General features: G+C 36.9%; 1 protein-coding gene across 2 annotated transcripts in view; it reads right to left on the bottom strand.

The window, feature by feature from the left end:
* Nucleotides 1-24,656, bottom strand: part of CCDC146 (coiled-coil domain containing 146) — a 191,458-nt gene that overhangs the window by 42,037 nt on the left and 124,765 nt on the right. For both annotated transcript variants that reach the window (XM_027838605.1, XM_027838607.1), the window contains exons 5-9: nt 24,258-24,315; nt 22,749-22,925; nt 20,265-20,338; nt 17,586-17,813; nt 15,355-15,541 (exon numbers count right to left, since the gene is read on the bottom strand). In XM_027838605.1, coding sequence (XP_027694406.1) covers nt 15,355-15,541; nt 17,586-17,813; nt 20,265-20,338; nt 22,749-22,925; nt 24,258-24,315 — 724 coding nt within the window. The remainder of the gene's footprint in view (nt 1-15,354; nt 15,542-17,585; nt 17,814-20,264; nt 20,339-22,748; nt 22,926-24,257; nt 24,316-24,656) is intronic.

Genomic DNA, 24,656 nt, shown 5'->3' with positions numbered 1-24,656 from the left:
AATTTATGCATTGCTTTAAGGTTTGCAAAGCACTTTACAAATATTATCTCATTTTATCCACAACAAGCCTGGGAAGCAGGTGCTTTTATTATCCATCTTACAGATGAGAAAACTGAGGCAGACAAAGGTTAAGTGACTTGTCAAGAGTCACACAGCCTGGCAATGACTGAAGCCAGATTTGAACTTAGATCCTGCTGATTCAGGTTTAGTGCTCTATCCACTGCTCCACCTAGCTGCCAATGGATAAGGGTATGATTCACTACAAAGGGCAAGAGGGACAGTCTTGTCTGAAAAGAAAACATACACTACTTTCAAGAGTACCTGGAGGCAAGTCTTGACCAAAAATATAATTTCTGCCAACCAGCTTGAGTAGGCCCTCTTACCAGGCCTAAAAATCTTATCATTTGGGCCATTTCTTTGAGTTAGAAAACAAACTGGTAATATGATCTTCAGAAGAGTGTTATCTGTGATGAGAGAAATGACCTAGGTGTCTCTCTAGCATTTTTCTGTAAGCACATTGGCTCCAAGAAAACCCCTAGATGTCTTTTGCCACATTCTTCAATTTCCCATTTAGTCTAAGTACTTGAATCTTTCCCTGAAGTAAATGTGGCTGACGGGTAAAGGAGGTACATACATTATTGTTTGAGACTGGGAAAATAGAGGACCAGGATATATGGTCCTCATCTGTGCCTCCTTGTTTGCAAGTAGGTATAGTGGAAGGTTGAGGAGTAGGAGTTCTTAGCTGTGCTTGTAGGCTAAATTTCTTGGTATTTGCTCTCTTTACAATTAATAATTTTCCAGTAGAGAATTCTCCCTTTATGTCATTACAACAGGATTCCTTCCTCATGGGCTGTACGATGCTCCACAGATATAAAAAAGCTCCACTTATTACTATGTATTCATGTCATGTTTCACTGAATCTCTATGGAGAGGAAGGGTACCAGGATGCCTCACTTATTTTTAACCTTTCACAATCATTTGATCTCTAGTAATATTCAAAATGGCGAATGGCACAGGTATGTAATCATATGCTCAGATGCTACACTACTTTTATCTTCTAATTGATTGAATTAGTCATATAGCCAAGCTTTTGTTAATTGTTAATAGTTATTGTCTATAAATTTAATTCTAGCTCAAAATATGGCTGTTTCACTATATACTCATGACTACCAAATACCTCTGATTTTCTCCTTGCTTATCTTGTGATATGGTTTTTTTGTTTTGTTTTGTTTTGTTTTTTTGGTTAGGCAATTGGGGTTAAGTGACTTGCCCAGAGTCACACAGCTAGTAAGTGTCAAGTGTTTGGTCTGAGGCTGGATCTGAACTCAGGTCCTCCTGACTTCAGGGCTCTATCCACTGTGCCACCTAGCTGCTCCTATCTTGTTTTATTTTGCTCACATGTTTCCTTCCTTTACTGTATCTCTTTCTCCCATGGACCTGTTTCAATTTATGTGACCTTGGAGAATACCCAAACTTATCATTTTATCTTAAAGATCTGAATCCAATAACACTGTGCCTTCCATTTATAATTTGCTTCCAGGTTCCATAGCTATCCGTTACCTTCTTTTTCAATGCCAGTATGCCAACTGGAGTATTATTTGAAGGCTATAGCAATGCTTACCCTAGTATATACTGGGTCCATATTAAACCTACACAATGTCGGATGAGCTCTATAAAACAGTAGGACAATCAACTTAGAGAAAAATTTGCTAAAGCAATCTGGAGAAAAATAGATAGATATAGGTTTCTACTAATCATTAATGGGGTGGGGGAGGCAGAGTTTATCAAATTCTAACTGTGTAGTCTGAGAAGGCTGAAGTAATCTATTAAATATTCTCATCTTTGCCAAGGAACTAGGCAACAGGCAAATCAACAAAGTCCTGCAATTTTACTGTTGTAACCATCCTAATTATTTAATGTTTGTGAACCACAGTTTCATGAGACTGATCTGTTTCCAAATTATTCCAACCTTTCATGAGTTTTGGTGCCTGCAGATCTGGGAGGGGCTATTCATTTTGGTCAAAGGCTACAAAACTATCAACATTAACTGCATCTTGGGAGAAATAAGAGAAAGCAGCCCAGTGACATGGCCTGTGTTTTGAAGATATAAAACTGCCTCTGTTGGTTCTGGGTCTGAAAATCATGCTAATGTTGGAATTGGCTGTATTGACTTATTTAGTTCCCAGTCACTGACTTTCAGTGTAGCCAGGGAGTATGATGTCTGAATTTGGTGTAAATCAGAAATCTCCTAAGAGCAGAGGGAACTTATTAAAACTTAGAAAGGATGAAAAGTGGATTTTTCTTGAAATCAGTGGAAGGGAAGAAATCATCACATAACACCTTTTGTTTTAATATTAGATTTGTCCTGTTTCTAATTTTGTGAGCAGAGTAAAAACCTTCAAATGATTAATAAAATATAGTCTTATTAATTTTTGTATTTACCACTCACTAAGCAAGTGCTACCCTGTCTTTTGATTATAAGCTATTTAAGGTCAGAGATAAAGTCTAGCACTATTTTGTTTTTATTTCAAAATTTCTCTAGTCATATAGCCAAACTTTCAAAATTTCTTTAGTTAGATAGCCAAACATCTGTTAATAGTTAGTATAGCATCTTAATTATTAATAGAATTATATAACATTTTAAAATAGTAGACAGCCAATAAATGTTTGTTGATGACAATGATATAGAATTTTTTGTGATCCTGATTGGTTTTAAGATAATTTTTTTCTTTTATAAATAAAGTTTGCAAAAATGTTATTTTTATTTAAAAATTTTATGAAAAGATGAGGTCAATTTTCTTTAATCCTAGGAAATTTAGAAGGGATTGTTAAAGGTGTAGAAGGCATATGTATAACAGAGCTGTGATTCATCTATATCTGTGTCTTCTGGAAAGAGGGCATTGTCATGAAATATGCCCAGTATGAAGCAAATGTGATTTAGCATTTCAGAAGAGCCATGCTTTATTTAATCAGTGTGGATAATTCCTTCACTGTTTCTTTTTTTTTTCTCCTTAGGCAATTGGGGTTAAGTGACTTGCCCAGGGTCACACAGCTAGCCTTCACTGTTTCTTAAAGTAATACCTTCATACCCTAGCAGGTGGTCTTTGTTAGTTGTTAATGGCCAAAAAGTTTATAACTCGGTGGTTAACCTTTTGGTAAACCGTTTCTCTAAACTTAGCTTGGCTAGTCTTGAGAAGATAGACACATGTACCATTACTAAATTTGTACTCCAAGTATTTTCCTAGGGTAAATGCCTCCTAGGATTGCCAGTGACTATATGTTTGTCAATGATCAGTGTGGAGATGGGGAAATGCAAACATGAGGGAAAAGGCTAGTGAGGAACACACTGCCCCCAGATTTGATTAATTCATTGATGAATGTTTGCTGAGGAGTTCATAACTAGATCACAATATTGAAGGGAAGAGGAAGGAGAGTAGGCCCTCAAGGACGAAACCTGAAAGTCTTATTTTATTTATCTCAATGTTTTCTTAAACCCTGAAAGGTTTGAAAGCCAAGAAGGGAATTTTAGACTTAATGTAGTAGGAATATAGTAAAGTGTATATATATAAAACACTTAATTAGGAGCTAGTAGAAGTCATTTCTAGTCCCTGCAGTACCCTTAATTAGCTTTAGGACCTCAGGTAAACCACTAGACTCAGTTCCCTTACATTTTATGGAAGAAGGAACTTTTGAAAGCTTTTCAGTAGAGCAATTACAATATAAAAATGATGTTTAAAGAATATGTGTTTGATAGATGTATGAAGGATGGATGGGAAGAGAGAGACACTGGAAACAGAGGAGCCAGTAAGAAATCAATCTGATAGGTTCAAGATGATACTTCAAGGTTGTTTTAATTTGCATTTCCCTAATCAATAATGATTTAGAGCATTTTTCCATATGATTATAAATTTTTTTGATTTCTTCACCAAATAAGATAACATATGCAAAGTACTTTACAAACCTTAAATTGCTATTGACCTGCTAGTTATTGTTATTGTTATGCTTTTGTTCATTCCACGGGTTGTCATGGCCAAAAAAATACAGTTACTTGGGGCCGACTTTTGGTAATGAGTCTCCTGGTATTTAGAAAGGCTGGTTCTTGAATGCTGCATAAAAAATATGGGTTCAGACTCAAAGCCTTTCCAGATTGCTTTTGTTATTGTTCAGTCACGTTCGATTCCTCGTGACCCTATTTGGGGTTTTCTTGGCAAAGATGCTACAGTGGTTTGCCATTTCCTTCTCCAGGTCATTTTACAGATGAGGAATTGAGGCAAACGGGGTTAAGTGACTTGCCTAGGGTCACATAGCTAGTAAGTGTTTGAGGCTAGATTTGAACTCAGAAGGATGTGCCTTCTGGACTTCAGGCCTGGCACTCTATCCTCTGAGCCACCTAGATGCTCTCCAATTTGCTAGGAATTGCCTGATGTGCTCCAATGGCACAGTCTTTGAGAACTCAGTATTATCTTCATGTTATGAGGAGGCATTGGAGGCTTTTTAAGGGAAAAAAAAACTACACAGTATTTTAAAAAAACACTTAAGCAAATATTTACTCTGAGAAGTAATGTGACTGGTCACATCACCCTTAAGAAGGAAATGCATTGGATACATTTGACACATTAAAATCTGAACGAGCATTAAAATCATCTAACAAATACAATGCTGTCACACTTTATTTAATATTAAAAATAAATAAAATTTATTTAATATTAAACTATATTTCTTTGGAAATAGTAGTTTATATTACTGTTGCAAAATGATTCCTTAAGAATATATATGAAGTGACAGACAGTAACAGAAGTTATTTGGTGGGTACTTTTTCCCATTTGAATATTTTAAATGTTAATGTTTCCCAATTGTTATGATCTTAGTAGGAAATACACATAAATGTTGAGTAAATAAGCATTTTCCCAAAAGGGAACTTAAATATGCATTTCTCTTTCTAAAAAAAAAGGTAAAAAAATCCCTAAATATGAAATGAAAGAGTAGCAAATAGTAAATAATTCAATTCTAAGTTTAATGGATTAATAATGCTGGCTGCAATTAGTCACAAAAAGTGGAGGTTTCTCTCAGTAGAGAACTTTCCCCCAATTTGAGTTTATTTATTATTTATATCATACATTTTTTTTGGCTATGGTGTCAAGACAAAGAGTACGTACACTGTCTTTGTGTGTGCTCTAATATTTTCTAAGGATTAGATTGAAATCTTTCTTAGTATTGGGGGAATTGTAGGAATTGAGTGAACCACAGTGACTCCATCTTGTGACTGAATTCTGGACTTAGCTCAGTTCCCTTTCTATTCAATTATGGGCTTAGGCTAATTTTTGTCTTGTGAGAAAACTTTATTCAGGTATGGGAACTGTGAAAAAATTTTATTGCATTGTTTGAACCTAGCCCTACGTGGCTGGGAAGCTGAACCACCTCTACCTATTGCTTAGACAGCCTTCACTAAGGACCTTGATTATGCTGACCTTGACACCCAGTCAGATCCAAAGATTGATGCAAGGAGATTTTCACAATTATACATCTCAATCAAACCTGTATGTCTTATCTGAAAACTGACCCCATACTAGCAATCAGTTATTGTTTCCTTGTTCCTTTGATTGAATACAGACACTTGGTGGGGAGTGGGACCAGTATTCGGGGTCCAGGTACAAGCTGAGGTGGTCTGGTCCTGATTAGTTATGCAATTGGCATGCATTGCTTAATAAATCGATATATTTCGAAGCTCAAACCTTTGTTTCCTCAGTCAATCCACATGCCATAGTATCTTATGTGGACATCTCTTATGCACTAATTATCTATTTTTGACTTCAAGTTATTTGTGTACTTCTTATCTTCAATCAGATTTTAAGCTCTAGAGGGCAAGAACCCTTCCTTATTTATCTTTGTGTTTCTTCCCCCAAGCCTACCACATATGAAACACTTGAACATGTGTTGAATAGTTTCCAGACTTACATTTTATATCATACAATGTGACTACTTCTATGTTTGCTACTTGTAAATTTTCTGGTAGAAGCTATTTCAATCAATGAACTCTTTCACTGCTATCATTTTTTAGGGTTAATCCTAATCTTTTACCCATGAATGACTTCCTCTGAGATCAATATGAAAGTATCCAAAAAATAAATTTAGGAAACATATCAATTATCAAAGCAATTCTATTTATGCCATTTGATTCTCAACCTTAAAGGAGTTGCTTTCTTGTCTGGCCATTAGAAACACATTTCAACAGAAAAATTTTATTTATAAACTATTATAATTACTGAAATAAGTTGTTAGAGTTTATATCATAAATTGAAAGCTACATTAATGTTTTAAGAAGTTACTGTTTTGAGAAATTTTCCTGAAGGATTAGCCTTGAGATTTTTTGTAATCTCTAGTTAAAATACATCCAAGGTGTCATTATGGAGAGTGCTCAGCATCTGTTAATGGAGTCCAAGGTTGCCATGGAAGTTAACTGGGATGGTAACAATGGTGGCAAGAACTCAGAAAATTTATAAGTAAAACATAGATGAGCTAAATCATACACTATAAAAATTTGCATGTTGAATGGTTCCTCCAATAGATTGGAATTCTGTTGCCTAATTAGTGCTGCACTCTTGTTTTCCTAAACTATTTGGGGGTAGAGAGGATGAGGGGTTTAAATATTTGAAAGGTTATTCTATGGATCTTTTATACTTATCCTTGGGTAAAATTAGGAATATTGAATTACAGGGAGTTACTGTGAGTCATGTTTTGGCTTAATGAAGTACAATATGAAAAGCCTACTCTGGGCTCAATACATATGCTTTTGAGAATTCATGGAAATCAGAGTTATAGATCCGGAAGGGACATTTAGAGATAATCTAGTTTAATCCTTCTTGTTTTAAATTGATAGAGTCTGAGGCACAGAGAAATTTAGTTGGCTTGATGACATAGTAAGTATGTGCTCAAAAAAAGATTGTTGCATTTTTCTTTCTTTTTTAAACTTATAAACTCAAAGCACACTTTCAAATATACAAACAGAAAGATGGACACGAAATCAGAAAGTTCCATTAAAAAAAAAACATTAACAAGATAGAAATGTAGCAAGGACACAACTCTCCTTTGTGGCAGGGTTCTCCTAGTTTCTCTGAGCCACAAATAGTTGGGGGATGGGGTAGGGAGGCAAGGGCTAGCTCTTAGTTCAAGCCCTCTATCCCTGCTTTCCTTTGGAAATCTAGGGAGAAAGCTCAGAACCCCATCCTACCCAGGGTAATCTGAATGGCCCAGCTCAGTTAATAAAGAATGGAAGGAGAAGTGGAAAGGAGAATTGTTGAGAAGCAAAAGGAGTCCTTAGGAGCCCATAGACGCAGCTAGGTGATGTAGTGGATAGAGCACTGGCCTTGCAGTAGGAAGATTCCTCTTCCTGGGTTCAAATCTGGCTGCAGACACTTACTAGCTGTGTGACCCTATGCAAGTCACTTAACCCTGTTTGCCTCAGTTTCCTCATCTGTAAAATGAGCTGATGAAAGAAATGGCAAACCGCTCCAGTATCTTTGCCAAGAAAACCCCAAATGGGGTCATGAAGGAGCCAAAGGCTTAGTGAGATTTGTTAATGAAGTAACAGGCACATTTGCCCAGACTGGGAAATATAAGAAATAATTGGGCGGTACTCATCATGGGTTGACATACATGGAAAAATAAACTAAAAATAGTTATTAACATTTATAGAGCACTTTAAGGTTTGCAAACACTTTACACACATTATTTCATTTGATCCTTACAACAACCATGTGAGAAAACTACTACAGGTATAATTATGTTTGTTTTACAGATAATGAAACTGAAGGAGTGGTGAAATGAGTTGTCCATGGTCACAGAGCTACTTAGTGTCAGAGGTATGATTTGAACCCAGTTCCCCCCATGCTCCATGTCCAGCACCCTTTCCGTTTCCTGAGAAAATGATGTGAGCAGGAGGAAGCCCCTTCAGCTGCCTGAGGAGGCTCTGAGTGTGGCAGGAGGGGCTAAGAAGGAGCAGGAGGGTTCAAATAGGCCAGAGGCATTCTGTTCATCAGTGTGAGGGAACTGAAAGAAAGATACTTCTTTAGACCTTCCTGGTTGCTAACCGTCAGGAACCAGTGGAGAAGAGGCAAATACCAAAGGTTATCCATAGAAAGAGAGTGAAAAGTAAGAGCCCACAACACAACTGATAGGAAGCAGAGCCCCAGTGGCCAGCTCAGAATCGGGAGGTGAGGTGAGAGAGGTAAGAAGGACCACAACTTGAGTTCAACAAATATTTGGCTAGTCTACTATGTAACAAGGCATGGTGGGAAGCTCCAGGGATAAAAGGGATAGAAATAATTCTTAGCCTCAAGGAATTTACATTCTACTGGAGAAATTCAACATACACGTAGATGAATAAATGAAGGCAGATACTTTGAAAAAGGGGAGAGCTTTAACAATTGGGGCCAGGGGAGTGGAGATCAAGGAAGTCTTCTGGGAGAAGGAATGCTTGCCAACTGAGCCTGAAGGGAAGGTAAAGACTCGGTAAAGAGACTCTGAGCATGTCTGATGGCTTGTGCAAATACATGGAGGGAGGAAAAAAGAATGTCAGGCTCAGTAACACCTAGTAGGTCAGGTTGTTTAGAATGAGGAGGGGTATACAGTGAGATAAGAGGGGAAAGGTAGATTGGAAGCAGACCATAGCGGTCCTTAAACCAGGCTGAGGAGTTTGTATCTTATCTAAGAAGCAATAGGATGCCACTGAAGGCTTTGGAGCAGCAAAGTGACCTGGCAGATTATTCCGGCAGCTGTATGAGGGATGCACTCGGGAGAGTAGAGGCTGAAAGCACAGACGTTAATTAGTGGGCCATTACAATAGTCCAGGAAAGAGGTAATGAGGACAGGAATTAGGTTAGTGGCTTTGTAAGTGAAAACAAAGGGAAAAATGCAAAAGGCATTATGAGAGTAGAACTCATAAGACTTGACAACCGGGAGAGTGTTAGGGGTAAGGGAGAAGGAAGGAATTAAAGTTGACTCCAAAAATAGTACTGTTCTAACAGAAATAGGTAAGTTTGGAGGAGAATCAGGTTAGGGGGAAGAGAATAAGTTCCATTTTGGATATTTTGAATCTGATATGGATTGGATTGGATTTTGAATCTCATACGGACTACTTGGATATCCAGGTAGAGATGTCTAACATGATTTGAAAATGGTATTCAGGGGAGAGAGTAGGATTACGTATATACAGATGGAGACTAGCACAGAGGAGAAGAGGTTGGGTAAAAATGTATAGAGATTTTGAGGGTATGAAGTAGAGGAGAAGAGTCAGTCATGATCGATGGCCTCAATTTCTCAGACAAGTAGGAGGGGAGACCATCTACCTCAGTGGTCTCCCATAAGTCCTCCATAGAGCATTCACCCATTATCTATTCCATAGGGAGTCCTCTAGGTCTTGAAAAAAAAATTCCTGGGTAGGAGTGCAACACTCATGCTGTATATTTATTATCCCTTGACAATTTGATATAACTAGTACATTTCCTTGATGATTTTTTATGTTACTTCTTTGGTGCAATGAATCTTTCATAACAGTCTTCTATCTATTCACCCCTACCATGTGCTCCCTCCATTGACCTTTGGGACCCCCATTTTGGTTCTATGGAGATTATGGCGATGTCTATTTCATAGCCATAAAGCATCAATGGGAGAATATTTTTAAGAACTCAGTTTTAGTGTCAGGGAGCAACTTGAAATCATTAAAAATGTTACTGTATTTAAAAATTTCAATCCAGCCTACTCTTCCTCCAATAATTTAATTCATTTTTTGGTCCCAATTCTTTGTCGATCTTCAGTCGTTTTTCAACGTATATATGTTCTAATAGACTAAATCAATGGGCTGCCCATTCAACTGAATGTCATAATTTGACCAGTAAGCATCTTTCTTCCACTTGATTTTTCCTGCATCTGTTCTATTTTGAGTGACTGTATGTAGATTTCTTTAAGGAAGATCTGTAGTATTCTGGACCAGTTTGATGTAATAAGCACAAAATCGTTTACAAAGAAGAGTATCATCTCTAGAATTTGGAATCTTTTATTTGGAATTTGTACTTCCCATACTCTGTAAGAGTGGCCAAGACCTTTGGTGAACATACATACTCCTGTTTTATCCTTTCCTTCATAATGATAATCAGAGGTTGTTGAAAAAAGATAGCTCAGTGATTGCACCTGTGAAGAAATCTTGTATGATTTCAACATTGCCACTAGAGACAACATGGTGAGGTGCCTTTAAAATTGTATTTTGCTGTGCTGAATTAAATGCCTTTTTTTGTAACCAACAAACAAGGACTGACATTATTTCTTTTTTTGTCTTGTATACCCAGAACCTAGAACAATGACTAGCACATAGTAGGTTCTTAATATAATTTTGTTGAAAGAAGAGGTGGTCTGTTCAAGAAAATCACTAGAGAAAGCCTGCCTGTTTCTTTTTCATATTTTGATTAAAGATGTCCTCAATATATACATAAAACTATTCTTATTAAGATTTTGTTAAGCTGAGAAAGTAGGTACATGTTCACTAGGTGTTAATGAATTCATAGGGGAGCTGGGTGGCACAGTGGATAGAGTGTTGGGCCTGAAATTAGGAGGACTAATCTTCCAGAGTTCATGTCTGACCTCAGACACTTGCTAGCTACAAGACCCTGGGCAAGTCATTTAACCCTGTTTGCCTCAGTTCCTCATCTGTAAAATAAACTGGAGAAGGAAATGGCAAACCACTACATTATCCTTGCCAAGAAAACCTCAAATGCAGTTGCAAAGAGTTGGACACACCTGAGATGTCTGAACAACAATAGCTACCATCATATAGAAGGAGGTAATAATACCACCTGTAATTTACAAGAAAATCTTTAAAAAAAATCTTCCACTTTCTGAAGTATCTTGAAAACCGATCCCTTAATGCCTTCAAAATTACATCATCTCCAGCACAAATTCCTTCTATGTATACTTGGTCATGTCCAATTACTTTTCCTAACCTCATTTAAGGGCTATTCTTCATCAGTGCAATTCAGTAAGTATTTATGAAGCACCTGTTATATTTTTCTGTCTTTAACATTTGGTTAAAACTATGGTGTTAAGAGTCCACATGTACTGGTTCCACTGTTGTTAATGACAAGAAGAGATTAGTTTAGAAAAACTCTAAAATCTGTTTAATTTTGCATTTCTTTGTTCTCCTTCTGATGTAAAATTGTTCTTGAGATGAAATAGTTTTGTTTGCTCTCAAACCAGTTTTTTGTTTGTTTGTTTTTTGCTTTTTGGTTAGGAAATTGGGGTTAAGTGACTTGCCCAGGGTCACACAGCTAGTGTCAAGTGTCTGTGGGCACATTTGAACTCGGGTCCTCCTGACTCCAAGGCCAGAGCTCTATCCATTGCGCCACCTAGCTGCCTCTCAAACCAGTTTTTATGAGGGTCTGTTTTCCTCTCCTGCTTTTCTTTGTTTTAGAAGAAGATATCTTCTTCTGTAATGTTTTACAAATGAACTTGACTCTGAACCAGCTCTGCCCAGAAATCAAGTGTTACCTGGCTGACCTGGTTTATAGACTTTTTTTTTCATAATCCTCGTTTTGATTGATTTCATTACACTTCTCCAAGATGTTAATGATCAGAGTTAACATCTTTGCCTTTTTGTCATCTTTTCAATAGTTTGTTCAGAGAGGTTGTAACTACTGTAACTGAGTGAAATATATTCTCATCTTTATACTTTCCTCTAATTTATTGCTGATTTTGGCCCTTGCTCTGACTAGTTGATGGCCTGAATACAAAGACAGGAGATTCCAAAAGGACTGCTATGGTAATAACCAGCTATTTCCTGTCTTAAAACGTAATCACTTTCATTTTTGTAATATTATTTGGTTAACATGTCTACTATTTTCTTCTAGCTCTCTTCTGAGCATATAGTGCATATAGACATGAAGCTTCTGGGTAGCCTACAAGCCTTTTCTCTCTCATTTCTTAATTCTAAACCATATTTTCCAACATATAGTTATCTCTACATATATATTTGTATGTATGTATATATACACACACATATATACATGTTACCTATTTATCTATCTTCTATCCTCCCTTACTGAAGTAATTTGAATTAAGACATATGCCCATCTAACTTAATTCTTCATAGAATTAGTCTACTTCATCCTTTGCAATAGAGGTTAGCCCATATATTTCAATTACCTTCATGGCAGTTTTTGTTTTTCCTCATCATCAGCGTTGAAAAGGGATATTTCACGAAATGGTGTTTCTTGTTGCCTTTGGTGTACAATGAAATCAAACTCTTTCAGCTCCTTAATTTTCGTCTCCCAAAAGGTACTACTTCCAATTAGTTATAATTTCCTTAGATCTTCCAGTCCCTCTGGAACATAAGCTCCTTTGAGGGCAGGGACTATTTTGTTTTTGTTTTTGTATGCCCGAGATTATCTCAATTCCTAGCTTATTTTTTTTCTCCCAGCCTGTCATTTCATCAGCTTTCAGAGCTTCTGGGAGGGAAACTCCCTCTACCAATGATGATTGGCAACTGTCCCTTTGCTGAATAGGGTAAGGGAGGTGGGAAACAAACATTTATTAAACTCCTACTATTTGCTAGTCACTGTGTTAAGCACTTTACAAACGTCATCTCAGCTGAATACTTGTTGAATCCTATTGAACGAATTCATAATGAGAAAGTAAATATTGATAAGGTTCAACTCCTCCATTAGTATATCAATTTATTGGTTGTTGGACAAAGCTCATATTCAGAGCAATAACAGTTATATTAATTCTTATACATGTCCTAAAAACTGTGTTATCACCATCCATCCCCTTCCTGATTCTATGGCATCACCACTGTGGAAATGGAAGGGGTACACAAGAATGAGAACCATTTTGTATTTGATTTGTTTCATCATTTGCCACAGTCAAAGAATCCATTACCTAGTAATCAAGTGGATGACCAGCATCTTCACAGAACACTAGGCACACATACATTGTTGCCTAGACTGCACTTAACATTATTCTAGCTTGGTAAAATTTTTCAGAGATTGTGCTCCAATGGTATAGCTTTTGATGTCTTTGGGGTCACCTTCATGGCACTATGAAACTTTCAAGTAGTGTACATCAGTTTCTTTTTTTTCTATTTGTATTCCATTTATTTTATTACTTTATTATTATTTTTCTGGAAACAGTCCTACAAATAGAATTATCCGAATTTGACAAATGATTTTCTCATCCATGATTTCATTTGATCTTCATAACAACCATAAATAGTAGGCCGAGCAAAGATTACTCTTAACAGATGAGGGATCCACAGTATTTTAAAAACCTCTGCAACACCTGAACCATCTCATTAGCAAAATAAAACTTCCAAGTATGGAGGAGGATCTATTGCCTCCAGGCCAACAGTTTTCTTGTGTTATAGTACAGCATATAGGCTAGTTTCCAGTGGCACTTATGTCAGCGGGAGCATGCTTGCCTATCCCCTATCTGTATCATTTATATCATTCCTTCTTCCTGTCTGTGCCAGTCAGCTCATAGATGCCCTTCTCCCAGTTCCCTCTGCTCTCTTCTCCCTCACTCCAGTGAAAAAAATAATCACTCACATTCATATTATGCTGCATGATTTATAAAGTACTTTCTTCACAAAAGTCCTCTGATGTAGGTAATGCAAATGTTACACTCATTTTATACATGAGAAAACTGAATCTTCAAAAGACTCTTTTGGCCATGGTCTAGCTTCTTGGAAATTGGCAGAACCAATCAGTCAGTCAACAAGCATTTACTAAGTACCTACTATGTGCCAGGCAGCACTCTGCTATGTGCTAGGGATACAAAGACAGGCAGAAGACAGTTCCTGCTCTCAAGGAGCTCACAGGCTAATGGGGCGACATGCAAATAACTATGTACAGACAAGCTAACATACAGGATAGATTTGGGATAATCAATACAGGGAAGGCACTGGCACTAAGGGAGACTGGGAAAGGCTTCTTGTAGAAGGAAGGATTTGACTGGGACTTGAAGGAAGCCAGGGAAGCCAGGAGGCAGGAGAAAATTACAGGCATGGGAGACAGCCAGGGAAAATGTCCAGGGGCAGAAGATGGGCTGTCCTGTGTGAGGAATAGCTAGAAGGCCTTTGTCACTGGATCACAGAGTATTTGGGGCTAAGTGAGAAGACTGGAAAGCTGTGTTCTTCTGACTCAAAATCCAGTGATCTTTCCATCATACTCCACTGGTTTTAATTCTCCAGTAAGGGTGGTTATCACCCAGAGGTGTGATGATCACTGTTAAGAATCTAGCTCTTCGGGGGAAAATGTATGTATGACATACTTTTAAGTTTAATCTGTATTATTATCATTTTCTCCATCTCTTTCTTAATACTAGAAAATCATGAAAATAATAAACGAAGCCCTGATTTGTAGTGTATTCTGGTTTATGAGGTGTAAATGCTAATACTGAAAATTTAACAGTAGGCAACTGGCTCCTGAGTAGTCCTGGAATATCACCCCTCCCAGACCAGTGAGAGATGGTGTGACTTCCACTCCCCACCCCTACTCCCTTTCATACACACCATAGACTATGGGCCAATTTGATTGCCCATTTTGGAAAAGGTACTGGCTCCCATTTTACTGTTGTAGGCATCTTGGTGGTGAAGGGGATAAAACCCTGCGCCAGGAATACCTGAGATAAAATCTGACTTCAGATATTTACTAGCTATATGACTCTAGGCAAGTAACAACCTCTGTTTGCCTCTGTTTCCTCATCTATAAAATGGGGATAATAATAGCATCTACCTTGCAGGGTTGTTGTGAGGAGCATATGAAATAATAATTAGAAAGCACTTAGCACAGTGTCTGATACACAGGAAGTGTTATATAAATGTTGGCTAGTTATTGGGCAGCGAGGTGGCATGGTAGATAGAGTGCCAGGCCTGGAATCAGAAAGAACCTGAGTTTAAATCTGATCCCAGACACTTACTGACTATGTGACCCTGGGGTAAGTCACTTAACCACTGTTTGCCTGTTTCCTCATCTGCAAAAGTGAGCTGGAAAAGGAAATGGCAAACCAGTCCAGTATCTTTGCCAAGAAAACCCCAAAGGAGTTAAAAAAAAAAAGAGTCAGACATGACTGAAAATGACTAAACAACAAAATTATTATTAATTATCATAGTAGAGTAGCACTATTGATGGAATATCAGTTAAAGATACTTCATTTTCAGCTTCCCTTTTCCCTGATCTCTTCTTTCTCTTTTGCTTTTCCTTTCTTTATTGCTAAACAAATACACAACCCCCCCAACAAACTTATTAAAATATGTTTATTTTATTATGCAATGCTGAACTCACATACTCAATTTTGATGAACAGTACATACCTCTAACGTGAGTTGCTGATGCAGTGTTTGAATTTGAGCCAGTGAATCCATGCTAACTTTCAAGAGCAGCTCCATCTTTTTCAAATTTCTGATGTCTCGATCTTTCTCTCTCTGCTTACGAGTGACCTCATCATGGAAATTATGCTTGTCAATGAGACAGTTATGCAAATTGAGCTCCAGAATCCCTCTAAGGAAAGAAATTAGAAAAAACAAACAATCAAACATCAGCTCTCCAGGGACTTCAATCTTTTGTTCTTACAGCTATTTATTGATCCCCATCAGTTCATCACCGGCAGACAATGTCTTCCACATAAGTATATGAAGCTATTCCATCATGATCCCGGAATCACAGTGAACAGGGCAATTGTAACTTAAAGGTTTGATTGCAGTTAATGTCAATGTAACCTAAGAGTTGGTCTAAGATGTTAATATGAGGTAGAAATATCTGAATAGTCTGACACCTAATTGAAAATGGAAAGTATATACACCTCATAGAAGAGATGGTTCTCATTGGAAAAAAAAATCACAACTACTCTTGAAACAGCATTCATTGATTTGGAAATTCCCTAAAATCGGCAAGTGCTGGTGTTTCAAATCAGGTACGTAATTCATGAATTTTAAAAATATAGTAGATCGGTTTTTTTTAAAGCTCTGAGTGTTATATAGTTTGATGATCCAGAAAAATAACAAGAATGGAAACTTTCAGTATGTTCTGTTAGTTTAAAAAAAAAAGAATTCATTCAAATGGCATAGATAGCTTTCTCATTTGTAGAGCTTATGTGAAGTTAATAATTTTATTCTGAAAGGAGAAAAAGAGTGTGGAGTTAAAGGAAGAGGAGTGAGAGATGGAGGGAGAGGAAGAGAAAGGGAGGAAGAAAGGGGGAAGGGGAAAGAAATGAGAGGGGAGAGAAAGAGAACTCTGTGTCCTGTGATAACACAATTTGGAACATACACCACGCATAAAGTTCCATACGTACAAAAGACATCTACCACTTTCTATGGTAGCCCAAAGTGGAAACACAGTGGGTATCAGTCAGTTGGGGAGTGGTTAAGCAAATTGTGTAATGTGTAATGTAATGTAATATTAAAGAGGCTGCATGCTACAGTGGAAGGCTCATTGGCTTTGGAGTCAGAGGACCTGAATTTACACCCTGCCTCTTATGTTTATTTTTCATGTGACTTTGGACAAATCGCTCAAATCCTTGGGTCTCAGTTTCCTCTTCTGTAAAATAAGGGTGTTGGATTAGATGGACTCAGAGGTGCCTTCTGGCTCTAAGTCCAGGATCCTGTGTAGTAAGAAATGAAAAATCTGAGAAATTCCGAGAAACTTGGGAAGACTTGAATGAATGAATACAGGATACAGTATGAAACAAAGAAAATGATCTAACGCGATGATTGCACTAATATGATGGAAAAATAACACTGAAACATACCAGAGGTAGGAAAGTATAGGAAAATTACAGCGTCTTAAAAACAGATCCTCAAGAATTAAAACAAAAAATAAAGATCAGAACTCTTATCAGCTCCTAAACCAATCTTGCCTTTAAAGGACTTGATGGTGAAACACACCCCCATGCAGAAGGTGATGGCTATCAGGGAAGAACATGGGTGGCTAGGTGGCATAGTGGATAGAATGCTGGGCCTGGAATCAGGAAGTCTCATCTTCAAATCTGACCTTACACACATACTAGCTGTGTGACCTGGGCAAGTCACTTAACTGTGTTTGCCTCAGTTCTGTCTGTAAAATGAGCTGGAGAAGGAAATGGCGAACCACTTTAGCATCTCTGCCAAGAAAATGTTAAATGGAGTCATGAAGAGTTGGACATGACTAAAAAAAGAAAAAAACCCCAACAACAAAGGAGTCACACATCCTCAGATGTGGCCAATGTATTTGTTTTGTTTTGCTTAAGTTGCAAAGAGAAAACTCTCTCAGTGAGGCTGGTTGGAGGCGGGATGGGTATAGACTCCTTGAGGGCAGAGACTCCATATCTCCTGTTCATAGAGAAGTGCCTGGGACATAACAAGGACTTAATTTCTGAAGGAATTAAGCTAATTTGAATGGGAAGTGACAGTGATAGAACAGAAAGAAAAAAGCAGTCAAAAGGAAAAAAAATGATACTGTAGCCCCATTCAAAAGCATAGTGATATCCTGTTAACACAAAAGACTTTTTCAATATTTCTGAGTCTTTAAAAATCACAAGAAAATCATATCCCACCATCACACAACTAACCTTTCGGTGAGTAAGCTGGCTTCGTTCTCTCGGGTTAACTCCAACAGCTTCGACAGTTGGTTGAATTCTCTTTCTTTGATCTCCAGTAGGGCTCTCTTCCCTTCCACTTCTTTTACCACCTCCTCCTTCTCCGCCAACAAACTATTAACTTTCTGTTCTGATCTCCTGAGTGTTTCATTTATATCATTTACTTGATCTACCAAAATCGCTCTTTTCTTCTCGGTTTCTCTATGGGAAAAGTTCGTAAACGGTCACTTTTTTCAGTCACAGGAAACCGTCGCATCTTCTCACCCCCTCCTACTGGACTGTCCTCTCTACATAGTCTTGGTTGAAAACCAAGGCCCTTGAGCCAACTGCTCCTGCCACGCTTGTCCCAGAGCTATTATGGAAGCAACGGCTTGGGTTGTTTCGACTTCGGAAAGCTCAGAAGGGTGACAAGGTGAGAAGCAGGAATGTGGGGTTTGGTGGGTACGCTTTAAATCTACTAGTTCCTGAAGCTCCTCAGAAAGAGGGTTGGGGAGGCAAAAATTCAACAGCAGGGAAGAGGTCACTAAGAAGCAACGGAAGAGAAGACCAAAGTGGGCAGTGGTGAGACAAAAGACTCTCAGTGGGGAAGGGTGAAAGGGTAGGCGGCTGGCCCTGTAATAACTCCATTCTCTGGCACAGTCAGGGACTGAGGCATCCTTGACAACTGTACTTTCTGCATAGCTGAAAGTGTATCCATTAGCACCGCAAGGACCAGAATTTACATTTACTGTACAAGAATACCTCAAAGAACCAAACTGTATCAGTTGATGCAGTGCATTTTTTTATCCTTAAGGAAAAGAAAGTAGATAGGATGAAAATGTTTATTTTAAAGTAAAATTATAATAATTTTTTTGCATCAGTTGATACTCTCGGTCCTTCTAGTATTAAACATCCCCAAACTGTTTTTTATACTTTTTCATTGAATTTTTTCCAAATACATTTGCCTACTTCCCTGACTCAATAAACAGAAGTTTTGTTCTTTGTATGTGTTTTTTTTTTTCAATTGGATCTATGATTTCATTGGTAAAGGGAAATCCTGATGAGGATATTCTCTTTCTCAATGCAGATGAGCACCTGATCTGCAATGTATAAGCTTAGCAAAGATAAGAATAGAGAATATTGAATGTAATTTAGTCTTTTACTAAGGACTCAGGGTTGAGATGAATACCACTAGTTAATACCTTCAGAGACTGGTAGTGTGTGTAAGGCTATTTCCCCACTTCAGAGTCTCTATTTGCTCTGCTCTTCTTGGTGTGGTTCAGTGATGGTCTGGGGCCTGCTGAGATGTATTGATCTGTTTGCCCCTGTGATGCATGCGCACTGGGTGGATGTGTTGTTCTAATTGGAATTTCTTTTATCTTTTCCATCATAATGTCTACTCTTTGCTTGCTCCTTCTCTTTAACATAAGTGATCTCTTTCTCCCTCTTCCCATCACTGCTTCTGCTGTACTACTTTCTCCTCCCTTTCCCTTGCCTTCCTTCTTGTCTCAAATCCTTCATTTTCCTGCTGCTTCTCTCATACTCTCAGGATTTCCTGCCAGAAGCAGTTTTATTCCTCCTCCCTTGAACCTCAGCTACATTGGTACAATGACTTATCTGCTCCCACCTGTAGGCCCTGGCAAAACTGTGTTGTGATTGGTTCTAGTCAGAGAAGAAGCATATAAAAGCCAAGAGGCCAGGACAGGAATCTACCCTGAGTATTATCTTGATAGGAGAGGCAGCTAGAGGTGCAGTGGATAGAGGGCTGGGCTTGGAGTCAGTAAGACTCATCTACACGGGTTCAAATCTGGCCACAGGCACTTATTAGGCTGTGTAACCCCGGGCAAGTCACTTAACCCTATTTGCCTCAGTTTCCTCATCTGTAAAATGAGCCAGAGAAGGAAATGGCAAACCACTCCACTATCTTTGCCAAGAAAACCCCAAATGAGGTCACAGAGAATAGGACAAGAATGAAAAACAACAACCACCAAATTTTAGACCCAGCCACTAGCTTGGCCAATAACCACCTCTACCTGAAAACATCTGATGTGCTTCTAAGTGATTCTATCTCTGCTTTTTCTACCAATCAGTGAGAGAATTTCTTCCTTTCTTCTGGTTAGCAAACAGATCAGTCACAGGGCTACTTCTTTAAGTCTTCAGATCTCTTCACTTTTTCTTTTTCCCCGCTTTAAATGCTTTGGAGGCTATTTTATTTACTATATGATTATTTCAGCCAATTGGGGGAGCTATATATTTGAGCACTAGATAAGTGAAAATATTCCATAATTGTAGCTTGCAGTTACCTGGAATAACTGGATTCTTACTACTCTATACCACTTTCATATTTCATATGTAGATAGATGCACTTTAAGTCTATGCACACATAAGAATTGTCTAAAGAGGAGTCTTCAATTAGAAAGAAAATCTGGCCCCATAAATGTTGCATATAGATATATGTATGTATTTATGTATTAAAGTAATAATTTGCTATACTAATAAAAGTCTTTTAATGTATGATATTTGTCACTTAGTTAAAATAAATTCTAAAGTTATGCCAGTAAATTGATGGATTTTACAAAAAAAGTTCTTATATATATAGATTTACTTTCTTATTTTATATAGTATACATTCATTACTGTGGAAAAATATTTTAAAAGAAGATTTAAATCATACAGTCGTTTTCGGAATATTTTTTCTATTTCTTTTCCAATTTGCAAAGGGATGCTTTGATGGCGGACCACTTCATCCTAGTAAAGAAAGGAAAACATTAAACTAAATTGTCTGGAAAAACATCTAATTCATATATTTCTGAGAAATAAATTATTTTGTTAATTTTCCTTTGATTTAACATCTATATATTAATATGCATAACATTTAATATGTGCTATATTGTCAACAGCATCTGGGCCAACATTTGTCATCTCTAGTTGTAGCTTGAGGGGCTTGCATAATAGTAAATATAAAATTAATTTTAATTCACTGTAAAAACATAAATACATGCCACATAATACTTTTAGGAAGAGGTGATATTATGGTTTTGAGGCTATTGTAAAGAAAAAAACTATATGCATGAAGCTCATTCCTAACATTGAGAAATAATAATATGAGAATTAGATAATAAATACATTAAAATCTCATTATATTTTATGAACTAATAGATGACAAATCTCCATACTACAAGTACAAGCATGAAAATATCCTTGAGAACTCTACTAATACACTGGACTGGAACTGAAGCATTCCCATTGACTCAGCTGTTGTCCAGAATTGCCCAGATAGAACAGATCCATAAAAACTTGAGATAATTTTAAATTATCTAACTAACTATGACTTAACAATGTAAGTAACAATAACTTACCTCTGTATGGAGCCTTTAAAATGACTAAGATTCAAGAGTGGAATCAAAATGCCCTTTGTGGGGTAATATCCCATGAACTCAGGCAACAATATATTAAAAAGAGAATCATCACTCAAGTGACTGAGAAATTAGACTTTGTAAAAACAGGAAGGCTAATGATGGCAATTCAGGACCAGGTCAATGCCACCAAAAACTATCCTTAAGCCGGTACTTAGTGACCAATGTAGATCATGTAAGAAAAGGTACAACACATTCCCACAGGCTGTAAAAATTTAGCCCCTACTAAGTACTTAGTAAGATATAACCTGCTGGCTAGATTATACATAAAAAATTTGTTATATTTTACATACTAACAGACAGCAAATCGCTCTACTACAAAACAGCTTAAAATATCCTGAATACTTCAAACAATAAATTATATTAGAACAAGGCCATTATTATAGACCACTATCATGGACTGCCTACAATCTCCTGGATATAACATCAATCCATAAAAACTTTAGAACTTAATTTTAAACCATTGTTACCATACCAAAACACTCAGAAGAATTTATGACTAAACAAGAGATAGAGAACATTATGAAATGCAAAATAGATGACTTTGATTGCATCAAGCTGAAAAGTTTTTGTACAAAGATAATGCAACCAAGATTAGAAGGGAAACAGAAAGCTGGGAAACAATTTTTACTGCCAGAGTCTTTGATAAAGGCCTCATTTCTAAAAATATATAGAGAACTGAACTGAATTTATAAGAATACAAGTCATTTCCCAACTGATATCCCCAAAGGATAGGAAGAAATTAAAGCTATCTATAGTCATATGAAAAAATGTTCTAAATCACTATTGATTAGAGAAATGCAAATCAAAAGGACTCTGAGGTACCACATCACACCTATCAGATTGGCTAACATAACAAAACAGGAAAATGATAAATGTTGGAGAAGATATGGGAAAATTGCAACACTAATGCATTGTTGGTGGAATTGTGAATTGATCCAACCATTCTGGAGAGCAATTTGGAACTATGTCCAAAGGGCTATGTAATCGTGCACACCTGTTGACCCAGCAATAGCACTTCTAGGGCTATATCCCTAAGAGATCATAAAAATGGGAAAAGGACCCATGTGTACAAAAATATATATAGTAGCTCTTTCTGTGGGGATGCCCATCAATTGGGGTATATGAATGTAATGGAATACTATTGTGCCATAAGAAATGATGAGCAAATGGACTTCAGAAAAACCTAGAAAGAATTGTATGAACTGATGCTGAGTGAAGTGACCAGAACTAGGAGAACATTGTACATAGTAACAGCCACATGTGTGGCTGTGTGAAGACTAACTTTGATAGACTTAGCTCTTCTCAGCAATGCAAGAATCTAAGACATCTTCAAAAGACTCACGATGGAAAATGCTATCCACATCCAGAGAAAGAACTTTGGAGTCTGAATGCAGATGGAAGCATATTATTTGTTCTGTTTTTCTTTTGTTGTTTTGTTTTGTTTTGTCTTTCTTGTGGTTCCTCCCATTAGTTCTAATTCTTCTTTACATCATGACTAATGTGAAAATATGCTTAATATGAGTGTATAAGTAGAGGCTATATCAGATTGCACACTGTCTGGAGGATGGGGGAGGAGAAGGGAGAGAAAATTTAAAACTCAAAATCTTATGGAAGTGAATGTTGAAAACTAAAAATAAATTAATTAATTATTTTAAAAAAAGTAAACATTAGCTGTTATCCCTGTAGGGATTGTTGTTTTCATGCATGCATACAGCATTTATTTAGCTTAACTACTGTACCTTTAAGTTATCTTCTTCTTCTAATAAATCATCTAGTTCTTTTTTGTCCTTTAGTGACAGTTTTTGCTTGTATTGCAGATCTTCCCTTAAGTTTTTAATTTCCAGTTTCTTTTGGATTACTTCTTTACGTAAGTCTTCACTGTTTTCTTTCAATAGCTTCATTCTCTTCTCCATTTCCTTTAAAATTCACATAAAAGTAAGATCTTGTTCTTGAATATGGAAAAATAATCACTGTAGCATTGTTGAAACTACTGAATTTTTCTAAAAATACTTGTAAAGTGATTTTGGTTCAAAGATCATGGCAATTAACAAAAAAATTTCAAATCTCTTACAGGGGAGCGACAATTTCAAGACGCACATTTATAGGGACATGTCAGATTGGGGTTTCTTTTGTTACTGTTAAAATGATCAGCATTGCTATTTTCTATCCTAATGTTGGATATGTTTTCCTTTTTCAGATAGACTTCGATTTCATGTTAAGCATCTAAAATTGTGAACAAGATTTTTTGGGTAGTTTTATAATTTGACAACATCATTTGCAGATATTTTGCTCAATAAACTGCCTATATGTGCAAATAATTGACCAGAATCTCTCCAGACGATTTTCATCCTGTTCTCACTTGTTATGGGTACAATTGCTCTTTGCTCCAATAATGCAGAATATCTACAGAGTGCTTGACCAGGGAGGTATCTTTTATTAACTAGGTATACAAGTATCTCCCCTCTTTTTTTAATGTAAAAATTGCTGATGCCCAGGATTACCTATCATTTCAACTACTACCTCTGCTTGCCACTGCAGGGAAACAGGGGTATCATAGTGTTCCGGACATCCAAGGCTATAATTCAGAACCCATTTTCCCTTAGAAACAATTTTACACTAAATGATAGCTAGATTTCATTGCATTAGACTCGTAATATTATCACTGTCTCATTATAATATTTATACTATACTTCAGGTACATTATACAACTTAGCTACCATTTTTAACATTGTTTTGGTTGGGAAATGTATTCTGAAAGACAATTAAGTAACACAATATCCTTTTGGTATTAGTTGTCAATTGTGTATTCAAATGAATGATTTCCATGCTATTCTTACTATTCTCTACAAATGTTTCCTTTAATAAGATTGAGCTCCTCAAAAAATCATAATGTGTTAGTATGGATCAATAGCAACAGTTATTTTGAGTGCCAACAATAGGATTGTTTTTGCAGTACACAAAGTTGACACTATCCAACAGAACCCATTTTGGGGAAGATCAAGGTTGCAAGGAGGCCTTACATACTACTGTAAGACTCTGCTTGATTACAGATCTTTTTCAAAAGCATTCATTTGGTGACCCATATGTATGTTTACTTAACAAGTCACACAGATTTTATCTTGAATACTGCTCAGAGTGAAATCCTTTGGACCTTTCCAGGTTCTCTAACATACTATATATCATAATTTTTATAATTAGGTTTATTTGCACCCAAATGTATTCAGTAAACTCTATGCAATCTCACTTACTCCAGGTTTAGGTATCTTCTCATATTCCTTTTGTACAAGCATTTTTTCTTCTTTTAAGCTGTAGAAACATCAATACAATTTAGCAGTGAAGATGAATAAAATACTTCAAAAAACAATACTTTACTGAGGAGTACCTTTCACAGTTTGAGTCCTATTTTATGTAATTTATTTAGGATTGTCTATATACTGATGGAGCTCATACAGTCCCTTCAGAAAGGAAAACCAATTAAATCAAAATCTTTAGTCCAGAAGTTGGAGAGAAAGTTCTTGAAAATCCTAGGAGAGATGCACTCCACTATTTTACATAGGAGTTGATTACATGTTTCCTCCATGCTCTCCTGTGCCACACTGCAATGTAGTGCCATTTTGCATCGGTATCAAACCCAATATAGAACCCCA

The sequence above is a fragment of the Vombatus ursinus genome, unplaced genomic scaffold, assembly GCF_900497805.2.
Source record: "Vombatus ursinus unplaced genomic scaffold, bare-nosed wombat genome assembly UNPS02014830.1, whole genome shotgun sequence".
NCBI classification, from domain to species: Eukaryota; Metazoa; Chordata; class Mammalia; order Diprotodontia; family Vombatidae; genus Vombatus; species Vombatus ursinus.
The sequence above is the reverse complement of the archived record's forward strand: the minus strand, read 5'-3'. Positions and strand labels throughout refer to the sequence as shown.